The sequence below is a fragment of the Colobus angolensis genome, unplaced genomic scaffold, assembly GCF_000951035.1.
Source record: "Colobus angolensis palliatus isolate OR3802 unplaced genomic scaffold, Cang.pa_1.0 Scaffold261, whole genome shotgun sequence".
Classification (NCBI taxonomy): domain Eukaryota; kingdom Metazoa; phylum Chordata; class Mammalia; order Primates; family Cercopithecidae; genus Colobus; species Colobus angolensis.
Window position 1 is genome coordinate 2,624,694 of NW_012115833.1, and position 24,228 is coordinate 2,648,921.

At 33.8% G+C, this 24,228-nt stretch overlaps 1 protein-coding gene across 3 annotated transcripts in view; it reads left to right on the forward strand.

The window, feature by feature from the left end:
• The window catches only part of PCDH17 (protocadherin 17), a 97,278-nt gene that overhangs the window by 65,521 nt on the left and 7,529 nt on the right, over positions 1–24,228 (forward strand). Inside the window, exon 4 of one of the 3 annotated variants that reach the window (XM_011947344.1) lies at positions 11,317–11,400. The exons of the other annotated variants lie outside the window; for them this stretch is intronic. Coding sequence (XP_011802734.1) covers positions 11,317–11,400 — 84 coding nt within the window. The remainder of the gene's footprint in view (positions 1–11,316; positions 11,401–24,228) is intronic. 3 annotated transcript variants of the gene reach the window in all.

The following is a 24,228-nucleotide window of genomic DNA, read 5'->3' on the forward strand; positions in this document are numbered from 1 at the left end:
TTTGAGATAAAATTAAGGCTTAAATATTGGTTTTCAGGGGTTGAGAAAAATCATGCTGCTTTCTCGATCCTTCCTGGAAAACAGAGACTGATTTTACAATATGGGCACTATTCCTGCTCATGTTACTGAAAGACACCAAATAGCATATCGTGCTTTTCACAATTTCAATTGCTAATTTTGAGCACGAATATAGTGAAATAAGTTTGCCTATTCCACAGCAATCACTGAATAATGTGGTCCACTCAAAAAATATTCCAACATATTGTCTCTCACTCTGAATCTGATTCATTCAGGTTATAGAGATATAATGATCCGAAATGATGCCTAATAAAATGGCCTTCAACACTGTTAATGCCGGCCTTTCAGAGTGAAAGAACTCAAATGAGCAGTGACCTTCACATTATGTAGCATATCTTTATGAGAAATTGAAAAATGGAAAGTGATCTATAGCACCTTGTAGAAAATCAGAATAAAATACTAGCTATTTTATGTCAAAAATTGAAAGGAAAACGGGGGGAAAAAAAACAAACAAAAAACAAAACGGTAGCTAGAACCAGCTTGACATCTTTTTTCACCCACTCTGATTCAGTTATATGTAAACAAAGCTCCATTTTGACAACTGTTTAGCTCAAGGCACAGATTTGAAGTATTAGAGATAATGGCAGATTTATTAGATTAACTTTTGCCAGGATCTTTTAGTGTCCTAGATAATTACCAGCCATGGTACATCTCAATGGTTTCAGCTTGTAGTATTTTAATGTGTATGCATTCCCTTGTAGGCATTGACGTTTTGTCAAAAGAGATACTAGAAAGTTCATACTCAGTTCTGTTTCATTGATTTGTGTTTTTAAAGTGTGTATGTGTGTATGTGTGTGAAATAACTCATATCTTTGTTTTTATATACCCAAATTTTAAAAAAGTGAAAGTTTCTTTTAATTTCCTGAATTCCTAAGAAACTATTCTCCCAGCTATCTTTATAATTTTAATTATTGATCTGTCATTCTTTGATTACTCAAGTGAGCGGCACCAGGATTCTTTCATCACATTTGCACATTACATTTCTCTCTCCTGTTTTGTATGATTAATTTGCACAGTTTCTTTGCAGACTTGCAATTCGGATCCGCATCCCTTTGTATCCTCCTTTTGTTTTTACCTATTGTTCTTTCTTTTTGTAATACTTTTTTTTTTACAAGGCATATTTTTATTGCTTCTTTTATAACTCTTAATTCAGTTTAAAGTTTTTTGATTAGCTTAATATTTTATATGGATATTCTTACCATTTCCCTATTTCTGTTCTTTGTGGTAACTATTGTTTCTCTCAAAAATGATAAAGATTTTCTACCACATTTTTCCACATACATTGAAGGAATCTTCTTTTCAGTCAATAAATATACAACTGCTTTAAAATTTTAAAAGACTAAAAATTTATATTCTTCTCCAGGAAAAAATGTTAAAATTAGGCAACACAATGAAATTTTTATTTGGTTTACGTTTTTAAATGACCTTTTCAGAACAAAATAAAGGATACTAAACTTGATCTTTCTTTGTCTTCTGAGTAGAGATATCTTATGTCACGGTTCACTCAGAAAAATCTCTGTTTATACATTTTCTTCTGGCATAATTATTATTGGCAGCTCCTATCACTTTCAAAATGGCCGTGGTTTGGTCAATACATTCTGTGGTCAACCTGTTATGAGTAACTACCACAAAGAAACACAAAAAGAAAAATATAGAGATACATGAAGTGTGGAAAGAGACTAGAGTTGGCATCAGTTGAATAATTCTTGTTTTGTCCCTAACTATCCTGGACCTCAATATTCTTACCTGAAAAATAAATATGTTTTTATGATAACTAATATTCCTCACCTCCCTAAAATATAAATTATCACACATAATTACATCTCTCTCTCTCTCTCTCTCTCTCTCTGTTTTTTTTTTATTTTTTATTTTTTTTGAGATGAAGTCTTGCTCTATCTCCAGGCTGGATTGCAGTGGCGTGATCTTGGCTCACTGCAATCTCTGCCTCCCGGCTTCAAGCAATTCTCCTGCCTCAGCCTTCTGACTAGCTGGGACTACAAGCACATGCCACCATGACCAGCTAATTTTTGTGTTTTTAGTAGAGATGGGGTTTCGCCACATTGGCCAGGATGGTCTCGATCTCTTGACCAACTACACAAAGATTATATATACTAATGTACAGTAGCGGCAAGAGAAGAAGCTTAGATGGATATATTTGTTTTGAGGGATTGAAGAAGCCTAATTGTGGGGGTAAATATGTTCTTTCTTTTGTTTGAAATTATGTTGATACTGTCCAAAGGCATTTGTCTTCGGAAAAATATAAAGTAAATATATTAATGTGACTGTTATTCTATAGGTGAGCAGTCAGTCATACACATTAAAATTTGAACTAGACTAGACTAGAAAAATTCAGAGCAAACACTTCTGAAATAGGATCATTTTCACAGTGTTCAATTAAGAGGTAAATAAGATGTGTTTTAAGCCAGGCCTGGTGGTTTGTGCTTGTAATCCCAACTACTTGGGAGGTTGAGGCAGGAGGAAAAATGAGCCCAGTAATTCGAGACCTGCCTGGGCAACACAGCAAAACCCCGTCTCAGTAATAATAATAATACAATAATAATAGCAACAATAGTGTCCTTCTTTTGAGTCACCATTTTTTGACTATCCATAAACAATGTGTAGATAATAACTAGATGTTTAGACTAAAAATAAACCTTCCTTATTATTTTCTTCCAGAATTAAGACTTATAAAAAAGAATTTTTTAAAATGAAGTATAGTTTACCAAAAAAGTCAAAGACACACAAATGCTAGCATTATCTTTCACAGTTTATCAAACTACATTGTCACGGGGTTACTTTATATCTCCCCACTGTTTGTCTGTCTGTTTGTTTTTTAACATAACCTGTAGAAGTGAAGCAAAAAGTAATGGGAACATAACTTGTGTGGTAGATATGAGATACTATTCAAAAATTTGCTCTGCTTCTAACTGGTTTGGGGCCCTGGTCAAATCCCTTTACCTTTTTGATACTTCCCAGAATTTTCTACTAAAGGATCTCTAAAGGCAGAAAAGAATAAATACATACTTCTGGGCCTTCAACTATGGCTAGAAGTATTTGACTCTCATATTTTAAATTTAAGACACCCATGATTTTCTTTACATCTTGTAATTTCAATATTTTTAAATTAAGAAGTAATGTTTAAAATTATTTTTCATCTAGTAATTTTAGTCTTCAGAAAAGTGTGCCATGTTTGTTTTCTGTTTTATGTATCCTGAACATAGTCTCCTATAAGAGAAGTACGGTGATAGATGACCAGTGGCTCTAAAATTCTGATTCTATTCATTACAGAAATGACATCGAAGTAAAGAATAATATATTTATAACATTTTTACTTCAATTGTAAATGGATTCCACCCTGAAAAGTTTTGTGTATTTGTTTTGTTTATTACATATTTAAATTTTGAGTGAGAAGTTTTATTTTAAGTGTAGTGAAGTTTTAAGTGTATTAAAAACAGCAACAACAATGACTGTATGGGTTTTGTTTTGTTTTGTTTTGTTTTTTGATGGAGTCTTGCTCTGTTGCCCAGGCTGGAGTGCAGTGGCATGATCTCGGCTCACTGCAACCTCTGTCTCCCAGGTTCGAGCGATTATCCCGCCTCAGTCTCCCGAGTAGCTGGGATTACAGGGACATGCCACCACGCCCAGCTAATTTTGTATTTTTAGTAAAGATGGGGTTTCACCATGTTGGCCAGGCTGGTCTCAAGCAAGCTCCTGACATCTGGTGATCCACCGCCTCGGCCTCCAGAAGTGCCGAGAATACAGGCGTGAGTCACCATGCACGGTCTGTTTTTCTTTTTGATGCTGAAACGTAGCTTCAAAATAAATGGCTTTCACTTGCAAAAGGCTCCATGTCTAAACAGAGTTTGTGTCTGAATTATATTGTACATTTATTCATTTGCCCACCCAGCCCTACTTGGCATTATAACCTAATAGCAGCATTCACTGGGTGCTTTGCATACGTGTATTCACTTAGTCCCCACAGAAACCCTGTGAGGATAGCCCCATTTTTACAGAGGAGGGAATGAAAGAATATAGAACATAAGAGAATTGATCTAGAACACCTATAGTAAAACTTTAAATCCGGCTGTGCAGGGTTGCCAAATTCAACGCCTTCCCTTCCCCAATGTTCTAACTGCCAGACATCATTTGTATTTGCAGTAACACACATATTCAAGTTGAAATTCTCAACTCCTCAAACAAAGCAGGCAGCTATAGTCAAAGTATAGTAGAAATACTCTCCCTTTGCCTCCACTGTGCTCTCCAAGCACTGAAAGAGCTCAGCAGTATCGTATACAGCTGCATGTGGCGAGACAGCCAGTCTCTGACTATAAATGACCCACATAGACCCATAGGAGAACACTGTCCTGCTCTTATTGTCTTTGTCACATTCTGAACTGCTACTAACAATGAGTTCAAAAAGTGGTCAGAAAAAATAGCTATTAGAAGGAGGCACAGTTAGAGATGCTGGCAGGCTCCACCTGACTCTGACCTTTCTGCCTATCTCTCTGCAAAAGTATGTAAGTGTTTGTAACTGTGCTGTGTGTGTGGTGTGTTTGCAAGTGCACATGTGCATATATGTGTTCGGTCTTATACCACCAGTTTCCTTTTATTAAAATTACACAAGTGATGGAGTTAACTGGCTTCTGTAAATGTTTCCCACTTTTGAATGACACATTCTCTTTTGCCAAGATAAGAATTTAAAAGTCCATAAAAGGCCTCTTCTTTTTCTCTAAAATTTGAGGTTATGGGTTTTTTAAGCCACATGACTTTGACTATAATTTAATCAGCTTGCTTTTAGGCCTAACGTACACCAGATATGAACTGCTTGCATTCACTTTTTTTTTTTTTTTTTTGAGACAGGAAACACTTATAGATTATTTCGGATGCATAAGGAACTTCTAGGGGTAATAAATAAGTAAAGGTGACATTTCCCAATTAGGTTAACAAAGAAAGTCTAATAAATTTAGGGACGCAAGAAAGTGTATAGTGGAGGAAAGATACGGAGGAGCGAGAAAAGGAGATCAGAGTAAAACAAACTCTTCTTTCATGCATCTTCCTAAAATCATGTCTATGGCCCAAAAGAAGGAAACTAGCTCTTTTTCTCCTGCGATTTCTATTATGTTGTATTGTTCTGTTCAAAGACTTCAGATTAATTGCTAGAACTTCAAATTAATTAGCCTGAGTTAGCATTCTCTTTTTTAGAACAATTGCATAACATGTTGAATACAGCTAAAAATTAAGTACTGTACATTTCAATATCACTAACTGAATAAACTTCTAATGTTCTGAGCTAGTATTCTTAGCATTGTATGTAGCACTGTAGTTCAGCCACCCTATGAGTTTAGCATATTTTTGTAAACTAAACTAAGAATCTAATTAATTATGACCTTTTTAATGTAGTAAAATTTTTATTTGAATTCCAAAATTCAAAATAAAGAATAAATTTCCAGAAAATAATTTATTTTGAGTTGTGGAATACACATAGGCTCAGTATTTTTTATTGCATGGTCTACCAGTGATGTTTGTTTTCTGTCATAATAAGAATGTTGATTTATCCTTTTATTTTTACTGCTGTTGCTACTATTGTTGAGCTAGAGAAAGTCACAGAAAAAAATTAAGATAAGATTTATTCTTGATTTGATTGAATATTTTTATACTCTTAGATACCTGTTCTCTGATATCAAGACTAAAATGAATGAGAATTCAGCTATATAGGTTTGTAGTTTCTGAAATTTAATCACAACCCAGCTGTACCTGTCAGTGTGCCATTTTGTTTTGACATCAAAGTGAAATGGTTTAAATGATTTCTCTCTTCTTTGTAGCCATTGTCAAGTATAATGATGATTACGTGGCTTATTATGTCTTCATGACTTTTTGGTAGGCATTACAGATAACAAAATCTGCTCCCTAAAGCAGTCTAGTAGGCAGCAGAAATTTTGTAGAAAACCAAAAGTCTATCGAGCATTTTTTCCTTTGATTATAATTCTGATAACATAAACCATTTTTTAAACATAATTTTGCATTATATTTCGGAGTCATCATAATGATTGATAGATAATTTTAATTTAATAGCTATTTCCTATTGTAAAGCCCGGCTTGCTGAATCAAATCTCTAAAAATACTACTGAAACCTAAGACATGGGCACAGTAATTGGAAGCCATTATTTGAAACAAAGTAACAAGGGGTAATTTGCTATGCTGCAATAAAACATGCATTGATTTTTCATTTAAAGAAATTGAAATAACATGGCGGAAACATTCTACTTTGAACAGTATCACAAAACAATAAGAGATATTTTATTGCATTTGTGTGTAAGATACTCTTGTCAGTTTTCACACACCATTAGGTTTAATCACTTTGAGGTATATTATATAACTTGGATAGATTGATTTGTAAGATCTGCACTTGCTAAGGACATGTGAATACTATATATACATATACATTATATAATGTGTATATGTGTATGTATATATCTATATTTTGTGTGTATGTGTATATGTATTTGTAATGTAGAATTTCTTTATCATCCCACAAGGAATCGTTGTAAAGTTTGACTCAATGTCTTTTTAAAGCTACTTGACATTTACTCTTTTCCTCCTCCACAACAGTTATTTCATGAAGTAGAATCCCTTAGGGAGAAAATATGATTTAATATTAATGTAGATCTAAAATGAAAAGAAACAAAATACATGCATTTGTACTAAATTGAGAAATGCCTTTGCTAATAACCCATATAACTATTGCTAATATATAGCATATTTTAGTGAAATTTAGCATAATATTTCTTAAGGAAAATATATTTCTGCCTTTTTTATCTAAATGAAAAATATAATCAATGCCTTTTAATAAATGTATAAATATGAAATATTTTTAATGTTTAAGTTTTCATTTTCTAGAAAAGTAGGACAATTATTTATATATTGTCTGAAACAATGCAGAGTATCATCTACTGGCATCATCCAGTCATACTATTCATATTATCTGACTAAGAACATGCATGTATATGGAGCTATATTTACAAATACAAAGACATGTATTCTCCTTACAGAAGACGATCTCATTTGATCGTTAATCCAAATACCCATACGCATATGTGCACATTTTGTGCACATGTATTGTCAAACATTTCATTTAATAACTCACTAATATATATGGAAAATTTAAGCAAATTTATCCCTGGAGATGACGCCAAACATCTGATATACTATACATATAAATCAAACACAGTATACAAACTGAAAAGAGAAGTTTCAGCAGTTTTAAAAAATAAACAAAAATAGGCTGTGCGTGGTGGCTCATGCCTGTAATCCCAGGACTTTGGGAGGCCGAGGCAAGTGGATCACCTGAGGTCGGGAGTTCAAGACCAGCCTGACCAATATGGAGAAAACCCCATCTCTATGAAAAATACAAAATTAGCTGGGTGTGGTGGCACATGCCTGTAATCCCAGCTTCTCGGGAGGCTGAGGCACAAGAATCACTTGAACCCGGGAGACAGAGGTTTCAGTGAGCCGAGATTGAGCCATTGCACTCCAGCCTGGGCAACAGGAGCAAAACTCCATCTTAAAAAAAAAAAAGAAAAAGAAAAAACACTCTCACCTTTCACTAGGTGTCGGAGAAAAAGCATCAGATCACTTCTACACGTTGAAATCCAGGAAATGTAAATATTAAAACATGAAACTGAAAATAAAAGCAAAACTAGTAATTAATTTGTAGACATTTTAAGAAAACATTTTTTCAAAGTATTTGGTGTGAACTGGAACAATTACATATGTGTTTCTTGGGTGCTGTCAATTGAGGCTTACAGTGAGCAGCATCAATTTTACTGGCATATATACTTATGTCTTTTGCCAAATTGTTTATTTGTGAACCATAATATGGAAGACAAAAATTTAATTTTGTCATTTCAATCTTGTTTTATCTTTCCACAATCTACTTTTTAATTTGCTCCATTGCCATTATCAGCAGCAGTATTTTTATTGCTATGTAAGTATTTTATATTTTGAAGTTTCTTTTCCAACAGGTTGGATTAATTTCCTAGGGCTGCTACAACAAAGTACCACTAACTGGGAGACTTAAAACAAGAGAAATTTATTCTCTCATGGCTCCGGAAACTAGACGTACAAAATCAACGTCTAGCAGGGCCATGCTCTCCGTGATGGTTTGTTCTTCACTTCATCCCATCTCTGTCCTTTTCGTCCATGTTGGCAATGTTTCTGTTAGTATAAAATTCCCAAAAACTTTGTTCATCTTCTGTGGTGACAGGATCAACAATAGACAACATAGTTCTCTATAGATCCTTCCTCAGTAACTCTATCTCTAATCCTAACCACTGTGGAAATGGTGGCTTGGATCCATAAGTCACTTGCTTAATCTCTTTAGCAAATGGTTGTTGAGCCATACCCTTGACTCTGTTTCCAAAGCATGCTACCTGATTGACAGCTGAGAATTTTTCAAATCAAGTGCTGCTTCCCTTTTCCTTAAGAGTTCATTCCTCAATTATTCTCTTTCCCTTTAATTAATTTTCTCAATTTTCTTTTCCTCAATTATGTAATTTTCTCAATTACAAAAGTAACTGCAGCTTTTGCCATTAAATACATTGCCAAAAATGCAAGTACTTTTGCACCTAGCTAATATAAGCATCAAGAAGTAACCACATCACACATATCACACTTAGCTTGGAGATCTGGGCTAAGTATCCAAGTTCATCACTTACAAGTTCTACCTTCTACTTAGTAGTAGATCACAATTTGGCAAAGTTTTCTGCCACTTTATAACAAGGATTGTCTTACTTTCAGTGTCCAAAAATATTTCAATTTGAGATCATTTCCATTTATGACTATATATATGTATATATATACATACATAGTCATAAAAAAGCTTTCTCTGTAGCTTTGTTTGTGATATATGACCATTCGTGTGTGTGTGTGTGTGTGTGTATATATAGTCATAATAAAAGCTTTCTCTGTAGCTTTTCCTTTGCTTTTTTCTGAGCCCCCAGCGGAATCAACTTTAATGTCATTATTCCCTTCAATAGTACATTCAAAACAATGTAGGCTTTTTCTATCAAGTACCTCAAACCTCTTTTAGTTTCTACCCACGGCACAATTCTAAAGCCACTTCTACATTTTTAGATATTTTTTATAGCAGCATCTCACTTCACAGTACCAAAATTAGTAATGGTTTTCTAGGGCTGTTATAACAAAGTACTACAAACTGTGTGGCTAAAAATAACAGAAATTTATTATCTGATAGTTCTGGTGGCTAGAAGTCCAAAATCAAGGTGTCAGTGGGACCATGCTCTGTCTTACGGTTCTAGGAGAGGATGCTTCCTTGACTCTGGTAATTGTCAGCAATCTTAGACACACACTTCAATCTCTGTGTCTACGGTCCCATGATGTTCTCCCTATGTGACTGCCTCTGTGTCTCTGTTTTCCTTCTTACAAGGACACAAGCCTTTGGATTAAGGCCAACTCTAATCCAGTATGACCTCACCTTAAGTAATTACATCTGCAGAGACTCTATTTCCAAATAAGGTCATATTCTGATGTTCTGGGTTGACATACATTTTGGGGTGGGGGGCAGTATCCAATCAAGTACACAGCCTATAGCTGTTTTTTCTTCAAATTGGATGAGATCGATTTTTCTGATTAAAGGAGTTGTGTACTTTATGTGACTGCTTATATTATTTTAAAAATATGTGACATATTTTGAATATATCTAAATACATTAGATATTGACGATGGAGTTTGGATTATTAACAAGTAAATGTAAAGTGCCCTCTACGTAGTAAAATGATTAATGGAGATTAAAAAGTCTTATTGTTGGTAGGATTGAAAATCTAAGAGGGTCATGTTATATGTTGACAAGACAAATGAGTTTGGTAACAAAGTAAGAATATATGAAGGTCGTAGACTTTGAGCTTTTTTAATATGTATTTGGCAAGAACTAGTGCTTTTTCAGAATTTCAAGATGAACCTAATAACAAGGTAATTTACAGATTATTGCTTTTCCCTAAACAAACATTCAGTATATTCTGTATTCTCTTTACTCTGTTAAATATTACAATAGTCATCATTTAAATATGTGTGTGAGGCAGAATTACGTTCAGGTGTTTCCATCTGTTGTGAGAGTATACTTTAAAAATAGGACAGAAACTTACACAAATTAAACACAAAGCCAGGGGAAAAAGAAAAGAATGGAAGAAACATCCCCAGGGCAACAGTGAGAGAAAAACCATTTGAGCTGCTTGTTATTAATTGCTCAACCTGTTTTACCTTGGAATCCTCCATAATTATATTCCAGGGGAGGGGCAGACAACAGATGTTGAATAAAGGTTGAATCTCAGAAAATGAGACTATTTTAAAAATAAAGTTACTCTTTCTCACCAACAGGCTTTTTTTTTTTTTGGCAGGACTTTTAGGCAGCAATTGATTTCTCATATTCACTGTGCATTTCAATAACATTAATGCAAAATAAAATGTTCTTTTTTTGTTTGTTTTAGTCTAAGAAGTAGATCAAATATACTGGTACATAATATATCTAAGTTAGAGGCTCATAGAAAGCAAAACAAAAACAAAAGCAAGAGTGTATCACAGCATTTTCTTAATGTTGTATTACATACATGTTTCACGTCAGGTAAAAAAAGATGTTACAGAAATATATATATATATCTGTATAATATATATACATATATTTCTCATTGCTAAAGTCAGTACATTCTTAAATTAGGTGACTGAGTAAAGGGCTAAATTACAAATAGTCTCTTGTTTCAAGTTCTAGACAGCATATATTGTATAGTTAACGTTAAGATTCAGTACACATTTTTATTAAAACCTTGGTAACTAGGAATATTATAGAATAGTTTGTGACTTTAATTTTTGGGGCCTGCTTGTTCACATCTTCTATCCACTATTGCAGAAAATTATTTGATTTAAGGTAAATGAATGCATCATCATCATGAGTGTATTTCTTCCATGGACCTAGGAATACATCTGGTTACTTTGCACTATTTTCATCTCATCTAAACTTAAATACCCCCAGAAAAGTAATTTTCTTCCAATAAGACTAAGTCTTGTGTAGCTGGGGAAATACCAATGACTATATCTTTTAGATATTCATCATTCTAAGGAATTTTAATATAAAAGTTAAAATCAATAGAGAAGGATTCGTAATTCATTTGGCCCTTTTTCCTACTTGTTTTTTTCTATTTGTTAACTAAAAATATTTTATTTTTCAAGCATTCCCGACTTTGCTTTCCTTTGCTATCCTCACCCTACACACCATCACAAGTAGACTTCAGTCTGTTGATCTGCTTCCTCCAGGTGAGCAATTTCTTCATCTGCTAGCTTTCTTCTCTGTGATCCAAATTTTACTTGTTAGATGACAGCACTCATAAAACTATACATTTGCAAGGCAGAACGTGTGGACCTTATTTCTTTAAAGGAAAATAGCATAATAAGTGAGTAATTTTCTTTATTGTTTCTTCATTAATGCTCTTAGTATTTCAGGAAAAGCTGTATAGTGTTAACGGTTGAAACGAGAATCTAGTCTTACACCAGGTTTTTCATATTTGTTATTCTTAAGTGAGTTTAAGTGGGCCAAATCGTAATTATTTCATATTTTGAAAATTCTACCACTTACATTAATTTCATTTAGGATATAGTGTAGAATAAACTGATGGAATGGAAAGTGGGCTATACGGGAAAGAAAGACTTATTATTTTCTTTTGGTGTGAGTTGTTGGTGTAGATGCATTCTGCTTCACTGTTACCACCCGAAGAAATGTTTCACCTGAGAAACTGAGTCCCCAAATTCCTCTTTACTTTTGGACTCAATTACACATCATATTAGCTAAGTGCTACTTTGTGAAAATACGATAAAGACTTCTTTATGCAATACTTTTAAAAACTTTACATAGCAGCCCCATATAGTTTCCTAAAGACAAGGCAGAACCAAAATTATATAAATTATAATGACTAATTAGGCTAATGAATATTTAAATCACTGGAACTCCATAAATTATGCAATATATTTTAATCTCTAAGTATGCACTAGTTGTGATTCAGATAATCTTGGAAAACACATTAACATTTGAAACAACTGGAAAAATTAAGTAACAAACAGAAAAAAGTATTCCTATCTCAGGTGAAATTTTAGCACAACATATTATATTATTCTATGTCTGGATATCATCCAAGTCTCTGAGTCATTTGAAGGCTTTTGAGAGATTTGATTGGTTTCTGCATAGTTTAATCACTACATAAGGAAAACACTTGCTACTGGAGAAAATGATTATATCAGGTTGTTGCTGTGTTTGAAAAACATACATGTATATTATAGCAATCTAAGAATCGCAATTTTTCTTGCTTTATTCATGCCAGAGAAAGAGACAAGGTTGCTTTATTTCTTGTATGGAAATGAATGGAAATTAGAGGAAAAATAGAACAGCTTTAAACAGACAAGGTTGTAGTTGGGAAAGTTATAACTGTCCTTGATTTGGGGGTAATAAGGTGAGAAGTTTGAAATACAAGCGTGTGCGTGTGCATGCACACACATATACATATATAAGGTCTATATAAAGTCTTCCTTGTTACCCTTGAGTAACTGATTTCACATTGATTAAATTTTAATTATTTGGGAAAAGAGTTATATATTTTCATTCAGCAAAAATTAAATTCAAAGGTATCATTTATAGCAATACATCATTTTGGATTTTAGAATGTAAATTCACATACATTATTTCATGTGTTCTTAATATATTTCTGTCTTGATCTCACATCCATTTCCTGCTCAAGTGTATGTGAATGCTCAGTGGTGCACACATGCACAGGCACATGCACACCTGTGAAGAACCGTGGCCATTTACCAACAAGAAACACAGAGCTAGTGTTGTGATTGAGCCCCAGGAAAACTGAAGCTGTTGTTAGGTAAATTAAGCCTGATTTTATGTCCACTAAGTGGTTCTCAGAGATTGTTGCCTTTAGGCAAGGGCCCTTCTATTCATTTCCATCTGGCATATGAATGTAATTATTTAGTCATGTGTATGAAGGATGCATGCATAACTATATGTACCTTTGCTTTTTAGCTGTATTCCTTGGGTGATAATTATGTGATAAATTTGAAATTATCTTTTTAAACTTACATTTTCTCAGTTAAAGTATCAAGATAATCAGCATAGCAAAGCTTGCAAATATTTTCTATGAACATATATACTATAAAACTCTTCAATTTAGAATACAACTGTTGAGACTACTGAATGTAGTTTTGCATATTTTTATTATCATAAAATTACTATAATATAATAATTTCATCTCTGTTATAAAATAATCATAATATTTTTATTTTTGTTTAAATTATCTCCCAATAGTTCATATAGATATAATCTTTGTGTTTTATAGGTAATAAATACATCAATGAGTTATGTATCTTAGGATGTATAGTTTTTAATAAATTCTTAATCTAACAATACATTATTTATATTTGGGATTTTATGCAGATATACTTACTTTTAGTAATAAAACAACTATATTCAATAAGAAAAAAAGTCTAAGTTTCTTTTTACTAAGGACTGCTAACCTAGTAATTTTTCCATTTTATAATAATACCAGGTGGGTTTCCTTTGTGATCACAAATACTTTTTTCATTTAAACATTGAGCATTAAAATAAATATATTACTGGAAATTTGTCAAATCAAATCGTTTAATTGTAGTTCACTTAGGGGTAGACCTTGGATTTTAATGTGGGTAGCTTTATCTCAAGTCAAAAACTCATCTGGACCTGAAAAATGTACACATTCAAGGTTAGAGTGAAACTTACTTAAATTCAAGTTTTTTTCTCCTTTGTGTAGAGACTTTGTGATCCCAATTATGTGTCGAATAGAAGTGTCCACATTCTCCGATTGACTTACTAATTATATTTCTAAAGGAATTTTAGGGTCCAGTTAGAAGATTACTGCTACTTTCATAAGCATTATAAAGAAATTTGCTGTGAAAACAAATGTAAAAATCTGACTTGCTAGAATTTAAGTTTATTTATTTTTTAATATTAGAATTGCTTAAAAATTTTATTTTGGTCAGATTGTGGAAGTCTTAGAACACCAAACTGAATAATTAATCATACATCCATTTTTGATAATGAATATGAAAATTGTTAAATGACTCCTTGAAAATACCTTTGGCAGCAACAAAAAATCACTTATTTCTAAGATTGAATGAAAAGATTATTAATAAGAAAAACTCACTCAATAATAGCATGTTTGAATTAAGAAAGACGGTCTTAATTAGTTCTTCTGTTATATCAACATGATTTCCTTTTTAGATTAGATTCAGATTGCAAGTCTGAAAATAAAATAATTGCTTATATATTTGTATTTATTTTCAAATCACAGAAAATACTCTCCAAGATGAGAACGTATTTAAAATATCACTGTTAGCCACTTTTTTGTCTCCATACTGCATGTTGCATGGTACCATTTTCTTTAAAAACACATTTTTATCTTTACTGTGATTCAGAAACAGCCCTCTCCAGTAGCTTTTTTGCCCCTCAGTTTGATTACATAGCAGGATAATCTAAAGAGCCACATCTCCTCTCTTTTAATATGTAAATTTCCTGACCTCTTTTTACCAATTTCTCCATTGCTTCAGTGTGTTTTAATGATTACAAAACATTAAAGCTGTTACTAGAAAAATGACTTGTCATTGCCAGTAAAACCTATTTCAAGAAACATTTCTGTATATTTACTTTAGAACATGGATATTGAGTGCATTGATTTTACTTAAAGTTTTATTCTTGGGATGAACCAATTGTAGAGGATAAAACACATCAGCTTCCAATAAATTTATAGCACAGTTACAGGTAATAAGAACAGAATGGGCCGGGCGTGGTGGCTCAAGCCTCTAATCCCAGCACTTTGGGAGGCCGAGACGGGCGGATCACGAGGTCAGGAGATCGAGACCATCCTGGCTAACATGGTGAAACCCCGTCTCTACTAAAAAATACAAAAAACTAGCCGGGCGAGGTGGCGGGCGCCTGTAGTCTCAGCTACTCGGGAGGCTGAGGCAGGAGAATGGCGTGAACTCGGGAGGCGGAGCTTGCAGTGAGCTGAGGTCCGGCCACTGCACTCCAGCCCAGGCCACAGAGCGAGAGTCCGCCTCAAAAAAAAAAAAAAAAAAAAAAAAAAAAAAAAAAAAAAAAGAACAGAATGGTTTTAAAGAGGTAATTCCAAGAACAGCCTTTATTCAAAACGTCAGTTGTCATTCCTTTCCTACTCTTTATAGATACTTTTGACTATTTAAAATAATAGTAGCCATAAGATTCACAGTTTCAGCAGCTTAGTGGTAGGGGTACTTGTTTGAGTAAGATCAAGGCCAAATTGTTTAGATCCAAATGCCTGTATTTTATTCTAAAGTTACCTTTGGAAACTATCATTTTAATTGTCCTCTCCGAAAGATTCCACTTCATAGGAGACATTTGTATGTATTTATTAAAGTATGTATTTATTATTATTTTTCTTTGTGTGTGCATGTATGCACATATACAAGTATGTATGAACACATTGAGGGCATTTAGCTTTAGTTTTTACATTTTTGTTATATAAGTACTTTGTGTAGAATCATTTATAGAGTAGTATAGTTTCTATATATTTCTCACTCATTTGAATCTTTAAAAAACCTTTTGTATTACTTCTTTCTTCAAAAGTATAATATTTTTGAAAATATTTATCTGAGCAAGACATCCATCTGTTCATCTAAACATGTTCATCTAATTTGAGTTAACAAAAGAAACCTTAGATCTATCCCAAATAGAAATCTTTGAGTTTAATAAATAGCTTCTGGAAACTAGAATGCCATTAAAAATATTAAAATATTAAAAACATTCTTTCAAAATCTATCTTCTGGGACTCCCATATCCTATTGGCAGAGGTTGATTGCTAAATAATAAGCCAGAGAAGATGAACTGCATCTGAATTAACTGTTTTCTGAGAGTGCTAAAACTGACACCTGATTCTGTTTGCTTGTTTCTAGCAGTTGAAAACGAGAGCTGCTAGAAACAAGATGAACAACAGGATTTAAAATGGTAAATAGATATACATCCCAATGGCAATCAGATAGCAGGCAGAGAAAAACACTGTTAAGACTCTCTTGTTTGGCTTAATAGGCATGTTTTCATTGACCTTCCTTACAGGATTACCACTTTGCTAGGAGGATGACTTGAATCTTAGATGTATTCATCCATGTCATCAAAAACGGTGTCATTATCAGAGATGGGGTTAGCTTACAGAGGCAATAAAAGCATAAGGAAAACATCCTCTCTGAAGATGAAGAATAGTAGAATACTTAAACAGTCTTGGGTCTGAAATTCACAGTATTATTTAGGTTGCTAGAATTTTAAATTTGTCCTTGTAAACCAAACAGCTTTTGCTAACTACTGCATGCCGGAGCATAGGTTTCTCACTGCATATAGATCAGGTTCTTTTGGAAATTGCATTCACTCTTTCAAGACTCTAAAATTACAAAGACTTATTAATTAGTTCATATGTTGATGATAGCTGTTGGCTAAAGTGTAAGCAACAGAGACAGCTCACTTAAAAGAGAAAACTGTCTCATTTGACACGGCAATGCAGTAGAGAAAAAAAAAAGACAAATGTAGCAGAGAAGAGAGAAACCTATAGGTGCTGAGGTGTAGTTTTCATGATACTCACTGTTTTCCATAATTTAAAATTATAAAGAGGTGATTATTTAAATATAGGCTTTGATTTCAATAACAATGTCACTGGTTTAAATAATTTCCTAAGGGGAAATTATTCTGACCTCCAAGTTCGAGTAGAATATATGTCAGGCAGGATTTATTTATCTCATAATTTAAAATGGTATCCTTAATAATAAATAGAGAACTTTATATTTTCTATATAAACATTGTTTATAACAGACATCTGATGTTACTGTAAATAATGTGTATCTCACGGCAATAGACAGTTATAATGTACAACTTCATTTGGCCCTGGGATCACTCTGAAAACTGACAATATAGGCTCACAAATGGATGGTAATGAAATGAGTAATATATAAAGTATATAGTTGTTCTGATTATAGGCTACCCATAGTATTTGATAACTTTTAATTTAATGACGTTCCATCAATTAAATCATTTTGTTCAAATTCAGAAGTGTACATTGAGTGTGTCATATATTCAGGGAATGGAATGCTGAAGAATATACTGTAGTATTGTGATTTCAGGGAACTTTAGGGTCTCCAGGTAAACAGATAAAAAATAATAAGGAATGCAGAGTAATGCTGTAATATATAATTCAATGGGAAAATTGTTACATTATCTTCAAATAAAATATAAATGCTTATTTAGAAAAAAATGGAATTTTTAAAATTTCTTGTTCTTTATATAGTGTATCAAAAACCTTTTCAATGGAATGGTGTATCAAATTTGAAAAGTGTTTTGAGATTCAACATCCATCTTACGCGTTGTTGTTCCCTTGGCTTTGTTGATACCGTTTTTACCTCTCTTTTGAATACCTGAAGAATCTCCTTTGTTCCAGACTCTCCATTTTCTGGTCTTCTAAAATAATCCTTGAATATTTCAAATATTTTGTCATATGAAATGTTATGTTTAGTTAATGATAATAGAAAATTAGAGGAAGAGGGAAAAAAGATAAAGTAGATATAGGAAAAAGAAATATTTTCTAATGAAGAATTTAAAAATGCAAAACTTATGCTGGTAATGTAAAATACCAGTTTAAATGTACATTAAGCCTTTCTTTAGTTTAGAAGAAGCAAGATGAGATGAAAGCTGAAAGCTGAATTTGAGGACTGGAATGCCTATTCCAGTGAATCATTCAGGTCTTGTTATGTCTGTTGGAGATACTCTGGCTTAAGCCAAAATCTCCAGATATCTGTTTTTAGCAATAATGCTGATTTGGATTCTATTTACCCTACAGCTCATCCCAATTCTGTAGTTTCATAAATGGCATCTGATATCTTTCCAATCAACCACCCAAATAATTCAAAAATCTTTGAGACATATGATACACTGCTACATTAAGTTTGGTCTTTTACTTAGAACTTTCCCATTCTTTTTTCAGATCCTAGCAAATTTTCTCTTCATTGTTATGTCAAGTGTTGCCATTGCAGCTTAAGTCCTTTGACGTATAAAGCTGGTCTGTTACTGCCCTGTGAAGTGCACATTCCCATGTGAGGTGTGTTTCCTTTCTTAATCCTTCTTTACCTGGACCGCCCTCTCTCTGCTCTCCACTCTCTATTGAAACCCTGATCAGCTTTTGAATCACAGATCAAGCACCATCTCTTGCATAAAGCCTTTCACAATATTACAACCTACACTTTTCTCTGTATTTCTGCTGCTTGACATTCATATGACATAGTTCAAAATGTAATTGATCATGAATATTTCCCATGTAGCTGATTTCACATCTACTTTTTAGTTTCCAATCAGAGTTTACACTCATCGGTGAAGACAGATAGTCTTACAAACTTCAGAATTTTAAAAGTAGATAGACATAGGTTTATTTACCACAGGCCTGTCTCCAACAAAGCACTCATTCTACAACATTCTATCCAAGACACCCCTCCTTGAAAACTTTCAGTTCCTCAGCAAAGTGCGGGAGGTGTGTAATGCATTTTTACCTTGTAAATTATTGCGTGTAACTTCTTTAAAGTAATTGCTGAACTACACATATCTAATGCACCCACAAAATGTGAGCTGTCTTTACACTGGTGGGACATTTGAATTGTATTGTTTTTCCTTGAAAGTGTCTGTCAGTGCACTTTTCTCAAAGTGAATATAAACCTTTTTCTAGTGGTATAGAATTGAACTTCAGCCAGTTCTTTTATCTTTTACCTGTTAGGAAAAAGATGGTTCCATTTAGCTGTGCCTTTGCTTCCAAGCATCTGCTGCTGCCCCAGGTAATGGCTGTGCCTACAGAAGAGAACTCAGGGAAGGGACAGGTTAAATTTTCAATGTTAATCTCAGAGTGGCATGCCATGGGGCACAAATTATATTTGTGCCATAAATTCCCAATGCATGGCTTAGATTCTCATTGTTTTGTAGTCCTAGCACTTCCGTATCAAATACTGTTTTGCATTTATTCTTTATCATATTTCATTTCAATTTGTCTTAAGTTCTGTTCACCTTAGAGTACTATTTATGTGTGGGTCAATATATATGCCAGAAAATTCCAATCTGGTAAACATTTTACTATGTCCAAAGGGTCACAAACACTTAAAACCATCCCTGAAGGTGTGCAGGTGCATTGAATAGTAAGTGCAAATGCTCCAAACTGCTCCAAATACCCAGCTGTGATTGGATTCACTTGCTTATGATATAGGACAGTGATTTCTGGTGTCTGAATGCAGCCGTGGCAAAACATTCAAAAGCATTGTGTGATGCAGGTGCACGCTAGAGGATTGGTACTTCAAAGCTGCCGTGGTTTGACTGTTTGATAGTATTATAACAACTTCCTCTTCAAAATGTGCTCTCTGCTATCAAAAGCAGATAGAATGACACTTCACAATGTAAATTCTGGAAGCCAGATTAGCAGTGCGTACTCCTCAGAATGTATACATTTTTTTCTCATAGTATTTTTATGATTTGAGCTATATTTTAAATTTATAATTCTTTATGGGACTGATTTCTTTAAAAATAATTTGAGTTCCTGGGGTCCTATGTCTAAGTTTTCCTCATTATATCACTGCCAACATGTGAACAGGAAGCTTCATGTAATAAGCGTATCATAACAAGATATATTTTCCTCATTACATTAAAAAATAAAAGCATCAAAAGACATTCTATATCTATTTATCTGTATATTAGTTACTTGATTAAGAAACAACATGTATCCCTGTGTACAAGTGAGACACATGGGAAATACAATGCTATAGAAGAGTAGCTTAGTTAAGCAAGCGATGGATTCTCCGATTAACATTTTTTCTTACCCAACCCTGTTCTTCCCTGCATAAAGGATAAAACAAGCTTATTAAAAATGGTGTTAAAATAAAACTTGGAAGTAGGAACAAAAATTCCGGGAAATTTATAATATTAGAATGCCCATTTAAAAATCTGGCACAGGAAAACATAATTTTGATATAACTTACTTATCCAGAACTGTCTCTAGAAATAATATTGAAAGCAAAAATTTTACTCCTTATAGTCAGATAGTGAGAACAGAATATTTATTTTTAACGGTATACAGGTAAATGGGACATAGAAGTCATAAGTGGAAATAATAATGTGTATGAGTATAGATTGTTAGGGTACCATTTATATGGAATGATTCACTCTATCATTAAAACAAGTGTAAAGGTTTTATAGGATGGGAAAAGAAAGCAAATGAATAGTAATCAACACAGCCATAAAAAGAAAGAACTGTTGATGTTAGAAAAGTGTCAGTTCACAGGATGTTGTAAATTATGTCAACTCACTGAAAGAAAAATCCATCTTATTAGAGGTATGTTGGACGATTTTCCAATGAGATTTCTATTTTATCATTGATGTTTTCTCTATGTTAGAATACATTGGGATAAACTGCAATTTGCTGTGATCATAGGAAAGTGTTTGCACATGCATGTGCGGGTCATTGTGTGTATGTGCTGAAGAAAGAAAAAGGCCATAAAATCAAGCTATTGTTATACCATTAAAGCCTCTTAACAGAAAACTATTACTGCGCATGAACTTCCAGCCAAAGGTCTTGGTTTGGCTTGGTTTGCAGAGAGATAAAGAATTTGTGACGGGTACTTAGCTTAGATTCTGCAGAATTAATCTACAGAACACTAGTGCAAACCATAAATAGAGACGAGTGCTTACTTTCTGATTTTCCAGACAGCTAATTAGATATTATGAAAGCTTACGTTGGTGAAAGAAGGTAAATTAGAAACAAAAAAAGAATAATGGGAACAAATAAAAACTGGACTTCCATTTATAGAGTTGTCTGCTTGGAAACAACTCTAATATTAAGATGCCGTTAGAAACGATACCAAATACCACAGTAATAGAAGAGTATGACTTCTATTTAAATCTGTTTACAAAACAGAAGTAAGACCATTTGGTTGACAATCGTAAGGCACAGATAACTTTCTGAAATGTCTTTTTCCCCTGTTCACAACAATTTAGACTGTCTTTATTGATGCCATGATTTATAGATTTTGGTTTTTAAGTGTCTGTGACACAGACATTTATCTCATCATTATAGAAAAGAAAATCAGAGGCAAATACTGGACGCACATAGGAAACTACTGTGCTGGAAACTATATGCGTGTTTTCAGATGTACAAACATGTGAGTTCCCAAGGCACTAAGTAAGTGTGAAACTCAGGGGAGGAAATCCTTTTATGCTCTCTAAAATTTCCCTAAGTGGTCACAAATTACTTTTGTAGTGCTTTGAAGACAGGGAAAACAAGTTTAAAATTCTGACTTGTGACAAATTTCTGCCTGAGAGCAAGACAGAATAGAATAAAGAGGTAGATTATCTCCAAAGTAAGACTTTTTTTGGTTAGTTCCTAGGCATATTTCCTGTGTTTGGACACTACAGAATCAGAATCCACAAGTGTTTTTTCCTGAACTTTCCACAGTAACTATGTTCAACTGAGGCCCCCTTATCTTTGTTAATCTTGGTTGATTTTAATAACATTTTGGTTTCAACTTTCCATCTTATACATAGTAATTTTTGGCATCATTGAAATGGTTATAGGCCGGGCGCGGTGGCTCAAGCCTGTAATCCCAGCACTTTGGGAGGCCGAGACGGGTGGATCACGAGGTCAGGAGATCGAGACCATCCTGGCTAACACGGTGAAACCCCGTCTCTACTAAAAATACAAAAAAAAAACTAGCCGGGCGAGGTGGCAGGCGCCTGTAGTCCCAGCTACTCGGGAGGCTGAGGCAGGAGAATGGCATAAACCCGGGAGGCGGAGCTTGCAGTGAGCTGAGATCTGGCCACTGCACTCCAGCCTGGGCGACAGAGCGAGACTCCGTCTCAACAACAACAACAACAAAAGAAATGGTTATGCACTCTTGTGATATAGTGACATTATACAATTAAAACACATTGTAAAATTAAATTATGTAACATTTGTGGGAGACTATTAAAACCCAACAATTGGCCTGGCAGGGTGGCTCACACCTGTAATCCCAGGACTTTGGGAGGCTGAAGTGGGTGGATCATAAGTTCAAGAGATCGAGACCATCCTGGCTAACACAGTGAAACCCCGTGTCTAATAAAAATACAAAAAAAATTACCCGGGCCTGGTGGCATGCACCTGTAGTCTCAGCTACTCGGGAGGCTGAGGCAGGAGGATGGCGTGAACCCGGGAGGCAGAGGTTGCAGTGAGCCGAGATCACGCCACTGCACTCCAGTCTGGGCTGCAGAGTGCGACTCTGTCTCAAAAAAAAAAAAAAAAACCCAACAATTTAAAAGCAGATAATTTGATGTTTTTATCTAAGTATTTTTTCCTCACATAGATATAATTTAGAATAATTTCACAATGGCTTAATTCCTCTGAAGGTATATTTTGTTACAAAATGATTGCTTGCTTGATATCCTTAAGATTAAGCTGTTAAACTGCTTAGTGTAGGTTAAAAAAGAGAAAGATAGAGAGCTTTCAGATATTATCAGCCAATATGAATATGCAGATTTTGGGTATCTTTATGTCCAAATCCATTTTAATTACATGAAATTCAAAATCAGAGACAGTTAAAATGTTGATCTTATCATAGATTTTGCACCAAGGCTTGTGGCAAATGGGAAGACTAAAATGTTGCTTATTAATGCTTTTAGTCTGAAAGATGTATATGTATATGTGTACATTAATATATATATAAACTTTGTTAATATATAAACAAATATATAAAATATTATTTTATTTATAATAATAAAATATTCTATTTTTGTACCCCTTATATTATGAATTTAGAACTTCCTGGGATTCACCTGCATTTCTCTTATGGCAATTGCTTGCAGTGTTCATAAATGCATAGGTTATGGATTTAAGATTTTCTATTTTTTAAATGAATTTTTAGACTGTCTTGGAAAAAGCTAAGTTTTATCACAAACATAAAAATAAAGGTTTGTATACAATATGAACATGTGTGCGTGTGTGTGTGTGGTTTATGGTGCAGGTAAACTGCAAGTACTATAGTCTTTTGAGTTACTTCATCTGTTTTGCAGAAATGTCATATAAATTAAGAGGCACAATTGAACTAATTAAGGCTACTGCATTTAGATACTTCCCTTTGAGGCCTGCATAATAGTCAGATGCAGCAACAGGAGTATAGAAAGTGATTCTTCATACTAAAAAAGTGTTTAAAGTTGCTTGAATGTCACATGATATTTCAGGGAATCATGCTTTTACAGGATTAGACACTATTAACTAATAGTTTATAACTGTAAACACTATAGTTTACAGTGACTAATATAGGCAGAACTGCCCACAGTTCCATCTTGTGTACTTTAGAATTGTTTTCCTTCTGCAATATAAACATGCTTATCTGTGAGTATCTCTCATCTGCATACTATTTAGATTTTGTTATGTTTCTTGGCAAGGGATGCATTCTGTGAAGGGGTGATCATGTTATATTAAGGAAAGTAAGAAAATAAAACTAAATAATCTCTTGGTAATCCCAGATTGAACCTGAAGAAAAAAGTGAATATTGGGTCGACTATTTTTGATTTGATTTCTTCTGTTCAGGATTTTTGGACTTGTTTTCTGGTGTATATATTGAATATATGAAGTGGTGGCTATCTAAATAATTTGCTTTTGTTTTCATTTCTACAGCTTATAATTCAACATATCTATTCCAGAATCCATTCCCCTTAAAGTACAGAGAGCAGTTTGACCATCTACCTTAGAACTGTAGGGCTAAAGTAAATACTCCTCAATGTTATTTTTTTATTGTACATACTTAACTTATTGAGCACATTTTAAAAAGTAGAAGGTACACATGGCAGAAATACTGCTAATACAACTTTTCTTGTCTTAAACGTACCCTGTCTTTCTGGCAGCTTTCCCTCCTTCTCCCTCCACACTCCACTCTCCCTTAATCTCCCCACAGCCCTTGAGTCCCTCTCATTCTCCTTTCCCTCCTTCCCTTCACTTTGTTTTGCTTCTTCCCTTTCTACTTTCTTCCTTTTTTCCA